The following is a 17,180-nucleotide window of genomic DNA, read 5'->3' on the forward strand; positions in this document are numbered from 1 at the left end:
GGTGTAGTGCCTGTTTGAAGATCAGTTGGGCTTCAGCTATTAGGTGCTTTTTCATGGTCATATCGTTCATCCCACACACCAAACCAAGTCTCAGCATCTCATTAAGGATTAATCCAAAGTCACATGTCTCTGCCAATAGTTTTAATCTCGTCACAAATTCTGATCCAGATTCCTCAACTGGCCAAGCAAAACCAATTGTGTCTCAAAATTAGAGGAGGTTTGGGGATGTAATATTCCTTAGCTAAATCTGTTAATTCTTGAAAGGTTTTGGTATTTGGGGGTACCTCAAGGAAAGTTAGGCAAACTACTGAAAAAGCTGTCAGGAGAATACCCATTACTTTTTATCTGCCCCAAAGTCATTTGCTGGAAAAAATTAACGCATTCTTTCCATATACTAGGTCCAGTCTTCAATGGCAGGATTAAACAAGTCAAGCTTCCCAAATAACAGCATGATGCCAGAAATGCTTACCCCAACTCAAAGACTGTTGCGATCAAATTTCTTCAGGAGTGTGCTTTTCTCTCATCACCACTGAAATAACTCCACAGAGGTCGGTATCCTGTTACCAAGTCACCCTTCATTGAAGAAGCCTTGACACTGATCCAGCTCCCTCAGAGCCAGCTGTCAGAGTGAACAGGATGTTTGACACTCCAATTTTTTTTAATCCCCTCACTAATTCACCATTTATTTACATATGTACTGTACTGAGACACTAAAACCAAAGTTGTATCCTTAATCTGTAAAGGTACCTCAGTAAAGGTTCTTAGTCTAGCTGAGATCTTGTGCAAATTTAAGGGTTAGAGTCCAAAGCAAATCTAGTTCTGAGATCACTGAAATGGCCACACCTCCATTAGCCTTTAAGTACTTGTGGTACCTGAATACTAACTTTTATAACTCATGCACTCAAAATCTGAGATCCCTGAGGCACGTCAAGCCTGCACTTGCATTCGTTTAGATCATGGCTGATCTTATTGTGGTCTCAGTCCCACTTTTCTGTCTGTTCCACACAACCTTTGACTCCCTTGTTCAAACATTTTCATTTTTTGTATTAATGGAGCTAATCATTAGATACATAATGCATCAGTCTTTATCAACAGTTTGCAAGTTTAAATCTTGCATCAAAGTGTACAATACAGTTTAAACTATATAGAAGCAGTGCTGACATCCATAAATGTTGCACTTAAGAGGAGTGGCACAACTGAGACCAGTTATGTAGATATTGCATTGAACATCCCAAAGCACTGCACTACTGGTGTCATAACTATTGGTCACTGCCCACTCCTGCAGGAAAAGAAATCCAACAATCATATGTCACAACAGAAACACACTATGGTTATTTATCCAAGCACCGTTTGTTGGATTTTACGACAGGTATGTGTATTTGACAAGTTATTTCCATTCAGAGTAATTAATTGTACATGAAATGCTTTGGGACATTTCTGAAATGTGATTACACATTATATAAATGCAAGACTATCCTTCATTCACTCATCCCTAGAGCTTTTCATTCTATTACATGATGCTTCTACACCACCAAAACAAATTAATCTGTCAGTTGTCTCACTGACTGCCTATTGTTTCTCCCTGCAAAAACAAGAGTGGTTACATTTCAGAAATAATTAATTGACTATGAATCACTTTGGGACATTGTGAGGATGTAAGTAGTATCATATAAATGCAAATTGTTTCTTTGCTATGAATGCTATTCTGGTCACTTATAAGAACCATATCCAAATAAAGTAATAATCCTTGGAGTCTTTGACTCTTTGGGTCAAAAATCAGGCTTGTACTATATCGACTAGTTTTAGTTTTATTCTTTTTTAAAAAATACTTAGTTTTCTCCTCAATTAAAAAAAGTTACCTATTGTTACAGTGTTCTGTTCATATCTCATTATGCAAAAACTAGGGGAGCGATGACATAGTGATATTGTCACTGGACTGGTAATCCAGAAACCCAAGTAACGTTCTTAGGACCCAAGTTGTGGAATTTGTATTTAAAAATAAAAATCTGGAATTAAAACTCTAATGGTCTTGATTGTCATTAAAAGCCATCCGGTTCACTAATGTCCTTGAGGAAAGGAAATCTGATGTCCTTTCCTAGTCTGGCCTACATGTGACTCCAGACCCACAGCAATGTGGTTGACTCTCAACTGCCCTCTGGATAATTAGGGATGGGCAATGAATGCTGGTGCAGCCAACGATGTCACAGCCTGTGAATGAATAAAAAAATTCATTTTGGCAAAGAAAACTGCTTTCCTAACCTGTTCTGGCCTACTTGGGACTCCAGACCTACAGCAATGTGGCAGCGTCTTTACTGTCCTCTAAAATGGCCTAGCAAAGCTTTCAGTTCAAGATCAATTAGGGATGGACAAGAAATTTTGGCCCAGTGACAGACACATACCATGAGTGAATTTAAAAAAATAAACATTTCATTGTTAATTTTGTTTGATCCCATATTTGTATTAAATGGGCCTCCACTAACAATCCATTAAACAAAATTGCCTGGGCTTTCATGGAATCAGGGAGATTCCTTGGACAGGTGCAAGTCACAGCCAGGACCAAAGACCCCGGCTTTCCAGTTTTCATGATCACCTTTTTAAGGATGCAGGTCCCTCATGGCCCACCTGGGAAGCTACCTCACTTGCTCACTGTGGCTCCTCATGCCAAGCCATGGCACTTTCATGCCCATTAATTCCCTATGGACTGCATAAAACTAATGACCTGACAGTCACAATAGGAGATGTAAAAAAGGCAGTCACAGAGTCATAAGAGATGTATAGCACAGACACAGACCCTTCGGTCCAACTTGTCTATGCTGACCATATATTCCAACCTAATCTAGTCCCATTTGCCAGCACTTGGCCCATATCCCTCTAAACCTTCCTATTCAGATACTCATACAGATGCAGTCTTTTGTTGATCCTTTCAACTTTGAAGCAAAAACTCATTATACTAAAAGACCAATAAAAATGATGATCATTCACACCTTTTATCAAGAGGTGAAACGGTAAGCACTAAAATTATATCTTGTGCAGATAAACTTTGGGCAATTGACAATAGAACAGAGAATTGGAGCTGTTAATCAAGGAAACATTTCTCTGTGGCATATATATTTCAATAATCAAATGGATCTCCCAGGGCTTCGGGCATGGAGAGACATTATTGACACGAATGGGGCATACAGAACATGTTTTTTTGTGGGGGTGGGGCAGGGAGCGAAATTGGAGGAATGCTGAAGACTGAAGGAATATTTTTTGTTTGCCTTTTGAAAAAACTTCAACACCGTGCTGGTGCAACAGACTCCACACTGACTACAGAGATGGCCAGCACAATTCCTACAGTACTCTACCACCTTAAATGAAGATCACAACTTGCTGGTCACAGTCTCCCAGACTGAGCTTGTGGAAAACGCTGTGCTGCCAAAACCTAGAGTGAATACCAAGTTTTACTTTTTTCATTATAACAGAGACAACGATACATACCAGTGAGACATTCATTTTAAAAACAATGAACTTTGGCAACCATCTGCTTTTTTTCCCAAATTTGACCACTTGACACTTACACAATTGACCACATCGCCTCCATCTCCCTGCTCCTCCTCTCCCTACCCCAATCCACCATCCTTCACCCCCATCCACCCATAAAACAGCATATCTTCTGATACTTTTTCACAAGGTTGATCCACAAAGCCACATCCCAACTCCCACAACCTGCCTCATGGATGAAAACTCAGGCCAACATTCCAGCTCTTATCTGTCAAGCTTTTGGCTCGGGTTCTAAATTGTGTCAATGCTGTTCTGGAAATATCTGTTAAGGCAAACCTGTCTACAAACACATGCTCCACCTCCTGGGAAATGGGCCAGATCATCATCAAGGACCTTTTCATGACAATTACCTTAAATCCATGCCCTTCTCTTTTGGAAACAAGGATATTAAACTTAAGTCCTTTGACTAAATTATATGCCAGAATGCAAAACTAGATCACCTACAGTGCTGCAAGCTTTACAAAATTAATCAGCAATACATAAAATATGCTTTAACTTGGATATAGAACTGACTAAAATGGTAGGACACAGAGGATGATGGTGTAGGGTTGCTCTTCAGAGTGGAGGCCCCTGTCCAGTGGTGTGCTACAAGGATCAATGCTGGGTCTGCTGCTTATTGTCATTTATATAAATTATTTGGATGTGAACATAGGAGGCATAGTTAGTAAGTTTGTCAGAGACAGTATAATTGGAGATGTAGCGGACAGCCAAGAAGGTTACCTCAGATTGCAAAGGATCTTGATTAGAAGGGACAATGTGCTGAGGAATGTCAGATGGAATTTAATTTAGATATCTGTGAGGTGCTGCATTTTGGAAAGACAAATCAGGGCAGGACTTGTACACATAGGTATTGGAGAATGTTGCTGAACAAAGAGATCTTTGACGGCTGGTTCATAGTTCCTTGAAAGTGGAGTCACAGGTAGATAAGATAGTGAAGAAGGTGTTTGCTATACTTGTCTTTATTGGTCAGTGCATTGAGTATATTCAAGATGTTGATTAGGCCACTTTTGGAATATTGTGTGCAAATCTGGTGTCCCTCCTATAGGAAGGATGTTGTGAAACTTGAAAGGGTTAAGAAAAGATTTACAAGGACGTTGCCAGGGTTGGAAGGTTTGAGCTAGTGGGAGAGGCTGAATAGGCTGGGGCTGTTAATTCCAGAGCATCAGAAGCTGAGGGGTGACATTACAGAAGTTATAAAATCATGAGCGGCATATAGAGGGTGAATAGCCAAAGTCTTTTCCCCAGTGTAAGGGAGTCCAAAAGTAGAGGGCATAGGTTTAATGTGAGAGAGGAAAGAGGTAAAAGGACCTAAGGGGCAACCTTTTCATGCAGAGGGTAGTGCATGTATAGAATGAGCTGTCAGAGGAAGTGATGGAGACTGGTACAATTACAACATTGAAAAGGCATCTGGATGGGTGTATGAATAGGAAGGGTTTAGAAAGATTTAGAAGGGTTTATGGGCCAAATGCTGGCAAATGACACAAGATTAATTTCAGATATCTGGTCGGCATGGACACGTTGGACCAAAAGGTCTGTTTCTATGTTGTACAGCTCTATGCCGAGGACTCTAGATGAATAAGCATTTATTTCGAATAAAGTCTTAAGTAAACAAGAGAAATATGCAAATTAAATCTAATACAGGGTGAAATGTTCCTCTTTAAATTTAGAAAAGGCTAATTTTTATGCCTCAGAAATTACAAAATGCAATCAAAATTATTTATTCAGCACATAAATTGGTGATAATATTAGAAATGTAACAGACATTTCTGGAATACATCAAAGTATACATACAAATGTATCCTTTTCCTATATTCCCTGGCAATTGTGTTTGTGTAGGAGAAAGTGAGGACTGCAGATGCTGGAGATCAGAGCTGAAAATGTGTTGCTGGAAAAGCGCAGCAGGTCAGGCAGCATCCAAGGAGCAGGAGAATCGATGTTTCCGGCATGAGCCCTTCTTCAGGATTCCTGAAGAAGGGCTCATGCCCAAAACGTCGATTCTCCTGCTCCTTGGATGCTGCCTGACCTACTGCGCTTTTCCAGCAACACATTTTCAATTGTGTTTGTGTAGGAAGGGTTGGAGGTGGAAACCTAATATTTTCATTGTACTTGCTTCATTTTCAAGTCAAGTTTTTAATATTTCTCTGTGTCCTCTTCTAATGGTTCAAATATAGCATAATTGAACAGTAAAGCATGCAAAAAAAAATGCAAGTGTACAGTTACGGCAAATTCAGATTCCCAAATTTCTCCTCTGGCTGATGAGATTCCTCAAATATCTTATTGAAAGCCTGGTTAGGATAGCAATACCAAAGATACATTATTAACCTGTAAATCCAAAAAACAATAGACTCCCTGAGAAGTATCTATGATGGCTGCCATTTACTTTTGCTGTCAGCAGCAATGATATCATTGGAGCTCAGTCATTTACACAATGAATTTCCTCTCATGGCAAGCATTTTCCACTTGAGGCAATCCCATAAATTAAGGAAGAGATTAAGATATGAAGCTTTGGTTTTAGTTTAATGGGTTTGCAAATTTCACTTCAAACATATTATGCATTAATGATCCAGATCTTGCACCATTTATAATAAACAGTTCTGAGCTTCTTTTCCAAACTGTTAATATTTATAAGCAGAACAGTGCACTTCCTTTGCAGTGGAAAACTTCCTGTGATCTATGCCAACTTTGGCTGGTTAAGTACCTTGTAGAAGAGATGGTTGATAGGAAACTTAATAGATGTGTCCAAAATCATTATCCATCTGGACCAAATTGATAGGGATAAACTTTTACCATTGGTCAAAGTTGACATCCAAAGGAGATGGATTTAAGATGATTGGTAAAAAAAACAGGAGGAATAACTTTTTAATGCAGCAAGTGATTAGAATCTGAAGTGCATTGTTCGTGAGTGTGGAGGTGGCAAATTCAATTGTGCTTTCTGAAAACGATTTGGATTATCTGAAGAGAAAAAAAAATAAAAGGTTACAGAGAAATGGTTCTAACTGGTAGCTCTTACTTACAGCCATGAAACACATCACAGGCTTAACGGCCTCCTTCTACACTGTATCCATTCTATGATAAAAATTGGTATGATGGCTGCGAAATTTCATTTCAATTAAGAGCAGTACATGTAATATTAGTTCTGCCACCTGCAGCTAAGTTCTAGAAGCAACTTACATGAAAGGGTCTCTTGGGATGAGATTGTAAAATTGATTTTGGGTTCAATCCCCAAACCAGTTAGGTTTGTAGCCACGATTTGGAAATTGTGGATTCACACTTGAACTGTGTGCTTTAGGGGTGGCACAGTAGCTCAGAGGTTAGCACTGCTGCCTCACAGTGCCAGGGACCTGGGATCAATTCTAGCCTTAGGTGACTATCTGTGTGGAGTTTTAACATTCTCCTCATGTCCGCATGGGTTTCCTCCGGGTGCTCCGGTTTCCTTCCACAGTCCAAAGATGTGTAGGTTAGGTGAATTGGTCATGCTAAATTGTCCGTAATGCTCAGGGTGAGATTGAGTGCAATGGTTACATGAAAATGTAGAGTATTAGGCTTGGGGAACAGGTCTAGATGGGATACTCTTCGAAGGGTCAGTGTGGACTTGTTGGGCCAAATGGCCGGTTCTCACACTGTAGGGATTCTATGATGATGATCTTGCAAATGAAATTCTATCTTTGGTTGCTCACTATATTGAATTAAAAACTATCAATGGTGATCAGTTTCCAGCTGACTAAAAGCAAAAATCCAAATTGTTGTTAATTATTTGAAAAGGGAAGCTTGAATTAAATTAATAAAATTACAATAGATGATTTACCAAGAGTGAAAATATTAAATCACTGAAGAAATTGAAATGAAATAATGCAAAATGGTGAAAAGCCACATTAAACAGGACAAACTGCTAATTCCCCTCCTTTTAAAAAACCCATCATTCTTATTGATTGCTCACAAATATGCAGTCTCTCCATACGCCATCCATTATGCAAAGTACTCACGCATTTCTGCAAACAACTGTCTTCTTTCTGCCATGGTATTTTCTTTTCTACCACGCTCTTCAATCATTCTAAAAGGACACAAACCAAAACAAAGGAAGAAGCAGTCATCACTTTCTATTTCCAGATACATTTTTACAGAAGATAGGATGTTTTTCTAGCATATTCGAGACCATATTTAAGCTGTAACAAAGAAACATTGCACTAAAATATTTATTGATTTTTGAAATTCAAACACCTTCAGTAAAATATCCTTACAATATACTTGGCAATATAGGCAAAGCAGTGACACAGCCAGTTAATGCTTCAACGTGCTGTTTCATTGAATGGTGGAATGTTGACTTGAAACAATGATTCCCTGCAAATCAATTTAATGAAAATCAGCAACTCGAGCAAGATGCTTCTTCAGGAAAAAAAAAGGAAGAACAAAAAAGTAATTAAAAAATTACAAGACATTCTACCCAACTTTTGTGCACCTCCGATTACCAACAGCAAACACAGACAGAGCCCATTTGACATAAAATATTCATTCCATGAATGAGTTAAGATACAATAGATTAAAATCACATGATAATTACAGACATTTAAGCTCATTTGAACAATTTTGTTTCATTCATCTAGACAGATTCTGATGACCCCCACCACAGCATCTAATGGTTTATTTTTTGGCAAATCCTTTGGCGCGCTACGCTGGAGATTCCACATGGTCCTGTAACTCCCACTTATGAGGAATAATGACTGCTTGGCCAATTGGAAAATCGAGTCCATCATTTCCAGGATCATATTTGAATCAATTTCCAGGGTTTACCTTGAGCAATCTATCATCCCTCCATCAATACCTTTGAACTTAACTAATAACTGGTTTGGAATATTATCAAAAGCCTTTTGATGCTGAGATAAATCCTATTCTGGAGTTTACAATGGTCTATTTGGATTTTCACTTCCTCAAATAAAGATTTCCCTTTTCAGCCCATGTATACTGAATTATTTACTTATTTTAATTCTCTTCCATTTTCTCATAGCAATTGCTGTTGTTAGTTAGATTATCTGAAAAGGTAAATGATTCTTAGTTTAACTTGCTCAGTTCTGTTAACAGTGATGAAATCCGACATGCACGGGCAGTGCTGAAAGGCCTGTTTCTGTACCATATATCTAAATGCGACTGTCCAATTTTAAAAACGGGATGAAAGAGTTGCCATTGCTTATGTCTGTTGTGTCACTGTTTTAACACTGAAACAGACTAAATTGTGCACAATCTTCTGATACTTTCCACAGTCTATTGGCCCCCTGCAATGAAGGTCACTGCCTCACAAAACTAACTCACAAATCAGTCTTTTCTTTGACTAGCAAATCTACAGGGGTAGCGTGTCAAGATAGAAATGTCATTTAGAACTGAGATGTGGAGAAATGTCTTCCCAAAGAAGGTGTTGAAGCTTGGAATTCTCTGCCCCAGAGGGTTATGTTAAAACATCACTTAATATATTTAAATGCTGAGATCGACAGAATTTTGATCTCTCAAAAGGATATATGAGAAGGTGGAGTTGAAGTGTAATTGAAGCAGAAGATGGTTGTACGGAATAGCAGAGCATGCTCAAATAGGAATATGGGGGCTGTTGCATCTACTTATTTTTAATTTCACTTAGCAATTTTGAACAGTCTGCTCCATTCGATGTTGGTCATCTTCCCCTCCTTTTGTTTGTTCACAGGAACCCAACTCTCCCACATTTTGCAAAACAAATTGGTGCTGATTTATTCTGACATTTAAATCATTATACAAACCGTCAACCCTCTCCACCCTCATCAGTTCCATTAGAAATAAGAAAGCAAGTTGCAGCAGAGGAATACGAAAACAGAAATTTAAACAGAAATATCTATATATCTTCAGTTCTTTGGTGAACTTTCCTCAATTTTTTTATGGTTCCACATGGAATACTCCAAATCTTTAAGCGCTTGGATGGGGAGGGATAAACTGGCTCAACTTCTTTATTCATCCAACTTCCCAATTGATTGCAACAATTTAAAAATGGATCCCTCCCCTTGCGAATACCTTTCTCACAGACCCATAAGAACATACGTGTTAAAAGGAACTGATTTAACGAGGTTTTGTGATAACAAAGAATAAGTTCATTCATTATTAAATGCAGAAAAGTTGAATAACATAATACACATACACACAGAATAAGAGGCAAGTCCAAAAATATAAAGGTTTAGAAAAAAAGATTTTTTTGAATTATTCACAAAGAGTGGATAGTTGAATGTGGCAGTATTTGCAGCGTAGATTACAGGTAGAATTCATGTTGGAATTCGTCAGTTGATTTCAATATTCTTAGTTTTGGTGATTGGTTGAGATCCTGTTTCCTGCTCTGATTCCTTTCAACTGTAACTGATTTCCAGCATTCAGGCTGAGACAGAGACCTTTGGTTATCCTGTTCCATTTTGTCTGGTTTGCCAGGTAGCTGATTTCTACCAGTCAGGGTGAGAGACTCCCTTTACCTAAAATATATGATGACTAGGTGATAGTTCTTTGACTGTGACCTTTGCAAAACACAAACAAACGCTCAAATCCATGCTGGTGTACATCAATATCTTAAGCTCTTCAGTCACAATTCTGGCTTTTTAACCCCTGTACTTGAGCATGTTTTAAATAGAAAAACAGAAAATATGTTAGCAATTTGGGACAAAATCCATAGGGCATAGTGTGCTAATGCGTAGAAGGTCATCAGCCTCTCGTTATCTTTGTAGGCACAAGCAATCACAATCCAGTCCATTTTGATTTGCGTCTTCCCCCTTTGAAAGATTTTTATTTGAATTTCATCCACATGGGTCACTGTTCCTTGTTCCATACTGGACTTAAAAATTGACCTCATGTAAAAATCAATCCCCTACGTTTTGCCAAAATGTCTGGAATCTTCCATATATCCTGTGCAAAAGTCAACCCTAGCTCTTCACAGAAAACAGATCTGCATTTATGAGTCAAGGTATTATCCTGTACATAAATGTTACAATGAGGAAATTTTTTTTTGTGCTATTATATTTTGATGTACAATTTATTCCAACATTAAGCTACTGATTTCTTAAGTTCATTATCGAACAAGCACTATAATTAGTATTATGTTTCTATTTCACTTTTTGTATATATAAATAAAAGCTTACTAATTCATTTTTGTTTCTATTGTCTTTGTTCGGTAATTACTGTAATTCGTTGTGTTTTATTTTCTTTATATATTAAGAGATCAATTCTGTTTTTGCTAATAATATGGTATTTTGGAGTATAGCAAGAATTTCAGCCCCTCAAAAGTAATATCCTTGTAATAGTCGACCCCATAAATGTAACCTTAAAAAAGTCCAAAAGTACAACTTCTCCAGAATATATACTGTCATTTCCATTCAAAGTCCTTTTTAGCTGTATCAGCCACCTTTTAAAAAACACTTTTGGAATTCCAAGTTAAAAAACATTGCCCATAGTATTTGAAATAACTCCACAGAGGTCAGTATCCTGTCACCAAGTTCACCCTCTATTTATAGGTGCACAGTACATGCACTCTGACCAGCCAGTTCAGAGCTCGTCCTTAGTGAGCGGAATCTCTGAGATTTTTATTTACCTGTATATCTATCTGCCAGAATTTTCTGACTGGCCCAGGCTAATAACCCAATCAATAAGGGGACTCATACTCAATGAGATCCACTTGGCCAATTGCGTTCCAATCACCACAGTACTTCAGGGTTCTAACCCATGATTGTGACTACTTGACAAGAGTATTTTGGAGCATAATTGAAAGAAGTCTGCAATGAGAACATGGAACAGCAGCAAAAAGGGCATAAATGCCTGCTTCAATGGATGAGCTTACAAAAGACAACTGTATGCCACTGTTCAGTGCACCTGATTACTTATTCGTGAGCAATGCCCAACAATGTTGAATAGTAGGGGTAGGTTATGGACCAGTCCTGACCCCCTCAAAATATTTAAGGTGGTAGCTTAGATTCAACTTTTCCTTATTTAAATGGCAAATTGTGTTCCAGATATAATACAACTAGTCAAACTACTTGACAACCAAAGAAAGAAGAACTTAGAATAACTAAAATATTGGAAATGTTAACTAAATGATAGATAAAGTAACTATTACTAATTAACTGTTCCAATATATTAACATCCCATAAATACACTTCTTGGCAAAAAGGCAAATTCAGACACAGATTTTCACTTGCAGTTCTCCAATCCAGGAGGAAAAAACGTCAAAAGAAAATTCTGAGAGAGTAGCAGCAAGGAGACATTTATTGTAGCTTCCAACTCTGTTGAGATCAAAACAAAATATAGAAATTCTGAGATGGCCACACCCATTCAAGCTGTTTAAAAAAAACAAGGCTTCCCAAGTTGTTTACTCAAGTGGTTTTTACTTGCCAGCTCCTTACCTCTCTTTCAAACTCTCTCTTAAAAGGAATTGGGAAAAAATAACCTGGATGTAGATTTGTTCGCTGAGTGGAAGGTTTGTTTTCAGATGTTTCATCAACACACTAGGTAACATCATCAGTGAGCCTCTGGATAAAGCACTGGTGGAATGGCCCGCTTTCTATTTACGTGCTTAGGTTTCCTTGGGTTGGTGATGTCATTTCCTGTGGTGACATTTTCTCAGTGGGTGGTAAATGGGATGTAAGTCAACATATTTGTTGATAAAGTTCCAGTTGGAATGCCATGCTTCTAGGAATTCTCATGCATATCTCTGTTTGGCTTGTCCTAGGATGGATGTATTGACCCAGTCATTGAGGTGTATAGCATGGAAACCGACCCTTCGGTCCAACTTGTCCTTGCCGACCAGATATCCCAACCCAATTTAGTCCCATCTACCAGCGCCTGGCCCATATCCCTCCAAACCCTTCATATTCTATACCCACCCAGAGGCCTTTTAAATGTTGCACTTGTACTAGCCTCCACTGCTTCCTCTGGTAGCTCATTCCATACATGTACCACCCTCTGCGTGAAAAGGTTGCCCTTTAGATCTCTTTTATATCTTTCCACTCTCTCACTAAACCTGTGCCCTATAGGTCTCCACTCCCCCACCCCAGGGAAAAAAAATGCCTATTTATCCTATCCATGCCCCTCATGATTTTATAAACCTATACAAGGTCACCACCCCTCAGCCTCTGACGCTCCAGGGAAAACAGCCCTAACCTATTTAACCTTTACCTACAGCTCAAATCCTCCAACCCTGGCAACATCCTTGTAAATCTTTACTGAACCCTTTCAAGTTTCACAACATCTTTCTGATAGGAAGAAGACCAGAATTGCACGCAATATTCCAACAGTGGCCTAACCTAGGTCCTGTACAGTCGCAACTTGACCTCCCAACTCTTATACTCAATATTCTGACCAATAAAGGAAAGCATACCAAACACCTTCTTCACTATCCTATCTACCTGCAACTCCACTTTCAAGGAGCTATGAACCTGCACTCCAAAGAGGTGTGTCTTTGTTGAGCGACACTCTCGAAGACCTTACCATTAAAATGTATAAGTCTTGCTAAGATTTGCTTTCCCAAAATGCAGCATCTCACACTTATCTAAATTAAACTTCAGCTGCCACTCCTCAGCCTAATGGCCCATCTGATCAAGATCCCATTGTAATCTGAGGTAACCTTCTTTGCTGTCCACTATACCTCCAATTTTGGTGTCATTTGCAAACTTACTAACTATACCTCTTATGTTCACATACAAATCATTTATATAAATGATGAAAAGTAGTTAACCCAGCACCGATCCTTGTCGAAGTGGTGTCCTTCTTCATCTGTATGTAAGGATACTAATGAGAGTGGGTCATGTCTTTTTGTGGCTAGTTGATGTTCATGTATTCTGGTGGCTAGTTTTCTACCTGTTTGTCCAATGTAGTGTCTGTTACAGTTCTTGCAAGGTATTTTGTAAATGACATTAGATTTGATTATTGCCTGTATAGGGTCTTTCAAGTTCATTAGCTGATGTTTTAGTGTGTTGGTGAGTTTGTGGGCTACCATGATGCCAAGAGATTTGAGGAGTCTGGCAGTCATTTCCAAGATGTCTTTGATGTAGGGGAGAGTGGCTAGGGTTTCTGGATGTGTTTTGTCTGCTTGTTGGGGTTTGTTGCTGAGAAATTGGCGGACTGTGTTCATTGGGTACTCATTCTTTTCGAATACACTATATAGTTGATTTTCCTCTGCTTTGCATAGTTCCTTTGTGCTACAGTGTGTGGTGGGACTGGGACAACACATCCATCCTAGGATAAGTCAAACAGAGGCATGCACGAGAATTACGAAATGGATGGCATCCCAACCGGAACTCTATCAGCAAACACATTGACTTGGATTCAATTTACCATCCCCGGAGAAAACAGGAACTGACATCGCCAACCCAAGGAAACCTAAACACATAAATAGAAAGAGGGCCATGCCACCAGCACTTCATCCGGAGGCTCATGATGATATTACCTAGTATGGTGTCAAAATGTCTGAAAACGAACCTTCCAGCTCAGCAAGCAAACCGACATCCAGAACCTCAACCAGAGCTACAAATCTTCTCAAAACTAGCTAACAAAATAACCTCTTAAAAAGCACAGCATCGTCACAGGTTCACAACCAACTTACATGGAACTATTGCAAAGGTCTTGTACACAATGCAGTCATGAAGTATGTTGACTCCACTATGTTCAATATATGGGGCCTTATTTTGAAAGGTTTTGGTAAAAGACTTGATAGCTTTAATGGAAGCCGAAACTCCTATTATCGGTGCTGGGTTCCAATATTAGGCCAGTAGTTTCAATATTTGTAAGAAAAAAAAAAGAAAAGCTTGGGGAGGGATTTCTAAAGTGCCACATTCAGCCTGGAATCAGCAAACAGAATACTGGGCCAATGCGTAATTTCTTGTTATGCGCAACCTGCCTTGGACATTCAGATGTCCAATGTTAACCAGAGCCCTCACATTTTTCTACTCTGAAAATTCAGAAGTCTCTGCTGGGATAATAAAAGCAGGTTGAGAGATTAACCCAAAATCCAAAACTGACAGACTGACACTAACATTTAACTTCTGAAATCCAGGATGAGATAATTGCCTAAAGCAGCAAAAATGCTGGTTTGTTCGCCCTATAGCATTACTCTGCATTAAAAGTGAAACAATTATATGAAGGCAAATAGTGGCCAATTTTAAAACACAATGTTGTAGCAGAATAGAGAAAGCTTTGCTTTTCATCAGAAAATATATATTTTTTAATCGGATTTACAAAGAAAAAGCAGAATAAATATTCATTCCCAATCATTGACATTCTTCCACTATAATTTAAGAAATGTACTCATCCCTCCCAAATATTAACAGAAAGCCACAGTTCCCATTTAGTAATGAATTTGCTTCATGCATTTGATTATACACCTAAAGGTATTCCACATTTAAAGAAGTCCTCTGTAGCTTTTTACAATTGAACTCAGTTTTAATTTTTAGGTCTTTTCTTTCCCTTTAAAATCAAAGTCTCTAGTTTGCAAGATCTTTAAGTGTTTCCAAATTTGCACAAGGTCTCGCTTTTGCACACATGCTCGGCCCTGTGGCTAGTGTTTACACCGAAGTGACTGATGATTTTCCTGCCCAACTGAAAAGAGAATCATTGAAGAAGATGGCTATTCTTGAAGGTTTCAGTGTTGATGAAATGGAGCTCCTCTGGAAATATATTCCTGAGAGAATACATATTTCACTAGAGGTCAAGATGGTACCAGAATTTAAAGGAACTGAAGATTGCCTAACTATTTTGCTTGGTGGGGATGCCACAGGAGATTTTAAGTTTAAGCCTTAGTGTACCAGTCAAAAATACCATAATCATTGAGGGATTCTCCAAAGAAAGTTTGGATGACAGAGGCACTCTTTCAGGAATGGTTCTCTCTGTATGTTACCCCTAACTACAGCATTATCATGCCTGAGAAAAGTATTGCCTTCAAAATATTGTTCTTGTTGGAAAATTGCCTAAGTCTTCTCATCAGCCTTGAAGACATCTCTGAAAATATTAAAAGATCTTTCTCCTGCCAGCCAATACAATTTCATTGATACAGTCATTGGATGAGGAAGTAACACCAAAATGCACTGCATTGAAGCTCTAAAATCACCCAAAGCCACCTCTACTGAAACGTTTTAGGAGTGTCAAAATATTACCGAAGATGTAGCAACCCATGATGACAGCTCACATAGTAAAAGGATTCAGCAACCAATGTAGAGAGAACACCTGTTCATATGTGGCAGAGTTTGCAGATTGCATATCAGACTTATCAGTCATCTCAGAATCCATAAACTGAAGTAGAAGCAAGTCATCCTTAAGAGACACCATTGAGTACTGTCTCACTTGACTTTATGCAGTATTTCTGTTAAATTCAATGACTTATTTCGCTTTCTAAATTATTTCATTTAGGATTGTACAGTGTAGCACATTTATGGCACAGTATTTCAACTTCTAGATTTTTTTGACTGGATAAACCAATATCCTCAGGAATCTAGTTCTGGCATTGATTCTTACAGAAAACCAGGAACACATACCTGACTTTAAGCGGGAACATTTTGTACTAAGTAGGAATTAGCTGTGGTAGAATGCAGCTAATAATAATTAATACTGCGTATCAACAAGATTACATTACATATTCTTGAGAATAAAAATGATCTTTCATATTAATATGAAAAAGGCCCAAAGTAAATCAGCAACTGTGCTAAATATTCTTTTCCACTCAAGGCCTCAGCTGGATTGCAGTGTCAAATTTTGGAACCTGCTGCTCAGGAGTGATGTTAAGACTCTGGAGATATAATGTAGAGGATATTTACGAGAATGGAAAAGGGATGGTGGACTTCTGTAATGGGTATTGACTACAGAAGCTGTGATTATACACCTTTAAAGAAATTTAAGAGATTTGATATAGATGTTTAAAACGACTAAGTCTTTGGATAGTGTAAGTGCTGTACAGGAGGATTAGTACCAAATGAGACATAGGATAGATGGCAACATGAAACAGAGGGGAGTTGACAATTTTAGTGCACAGTGAGTTGGAATGGTCTAGAATACATTGCCTGAAAATGCCGTTGGAAAGATATTAAATAGTAACTTGCAAAAATAAATCTGATATATTAAAGGAGACATTTGCTGAGTTATGGGAAAGATCCAAGGACCGGGATTGGAAAGCTCTTTCAAAGAGTTAGCATTGGTATAATGAGCAGAATAAGCTGGAAAAAAATAAAATCAGGTATACTGTTTAATGGGCTGCAAACTGACAATGAGCCTCCTATTCATGAAGACTCATTTTAAAACTTAATGTTTTACTTTATCTTAACTCATTTGCTGCCAGGTTTGTACATATTAATTATTAAGTCTGTGATTATATTTGTGTTGTATCTGTATCATGTAAGGATCTATATTGTATTGTAAACAGACTGTACCAGAATATGCAAGTTTATTATCCAAGTTCTAAAAATATACTAATGTCCTTTAAAATATAATGGTGTTGATGGACTTTTGGTTCTAATGTTCTGATCCTGTAATCCTCTGAAAAAAATCCCTTTATTAGTTTTGGCTTATCCTACCTAATCCTATCTGCCGACACTTTGTTTTCTTAAACCAATATCCGGATTCCTTTAGGCCTTCAATATTGACACTGTCTGATGATATGAACAGAT

The 17,180-nt window shown here is 38.2% G+C and overlaps 1 protein-coding gene across 18 annotated transcripts in view; it reads right to left on the reverse strand.

Annotated features, from left to right (window-relative positions):
* Positions 1–17,180, reverse strand: part of dtna (dystrobrevin, alpha) — a 198,598-nt gene that overhangs the window by 158,167 nt on the left and 23,251 nt on the right. For all 18 annotated transcript variants that reach the window (XM_087986442.1, XM_087986441.1, XM_087986438.1 and 15 more), the window contains exon 2: positions 7,527–7,594. In XM_087986442.1, the coding sequence (XP_087842568.1) occupies positions 7,527–7,594 (68 nt within the window). The remainder of the gene's footprint in view (positions 1–7,526; positions 7,595–17,180) is intronic.

This window comes from Chiloscyllium plagiosum, unplaced genomic scaffold, assembly GCF_037043375.1.
Source record: "Chiloscyllium plagiosum isolate Xiang-an unplaced genomic scaffold, Cpla_swu_hap1 HiC_scaffold_4, whole genome shotgun sequence".
Classification (NCBI taxonomy): domain Eukaryota; kingdom Metazoa; phylum Chordata; class Chondrichthyes; order Orectolobiformes; family Hemiscylliidae; genus Chiloscyllium; species Chiloscyllium plagiosum.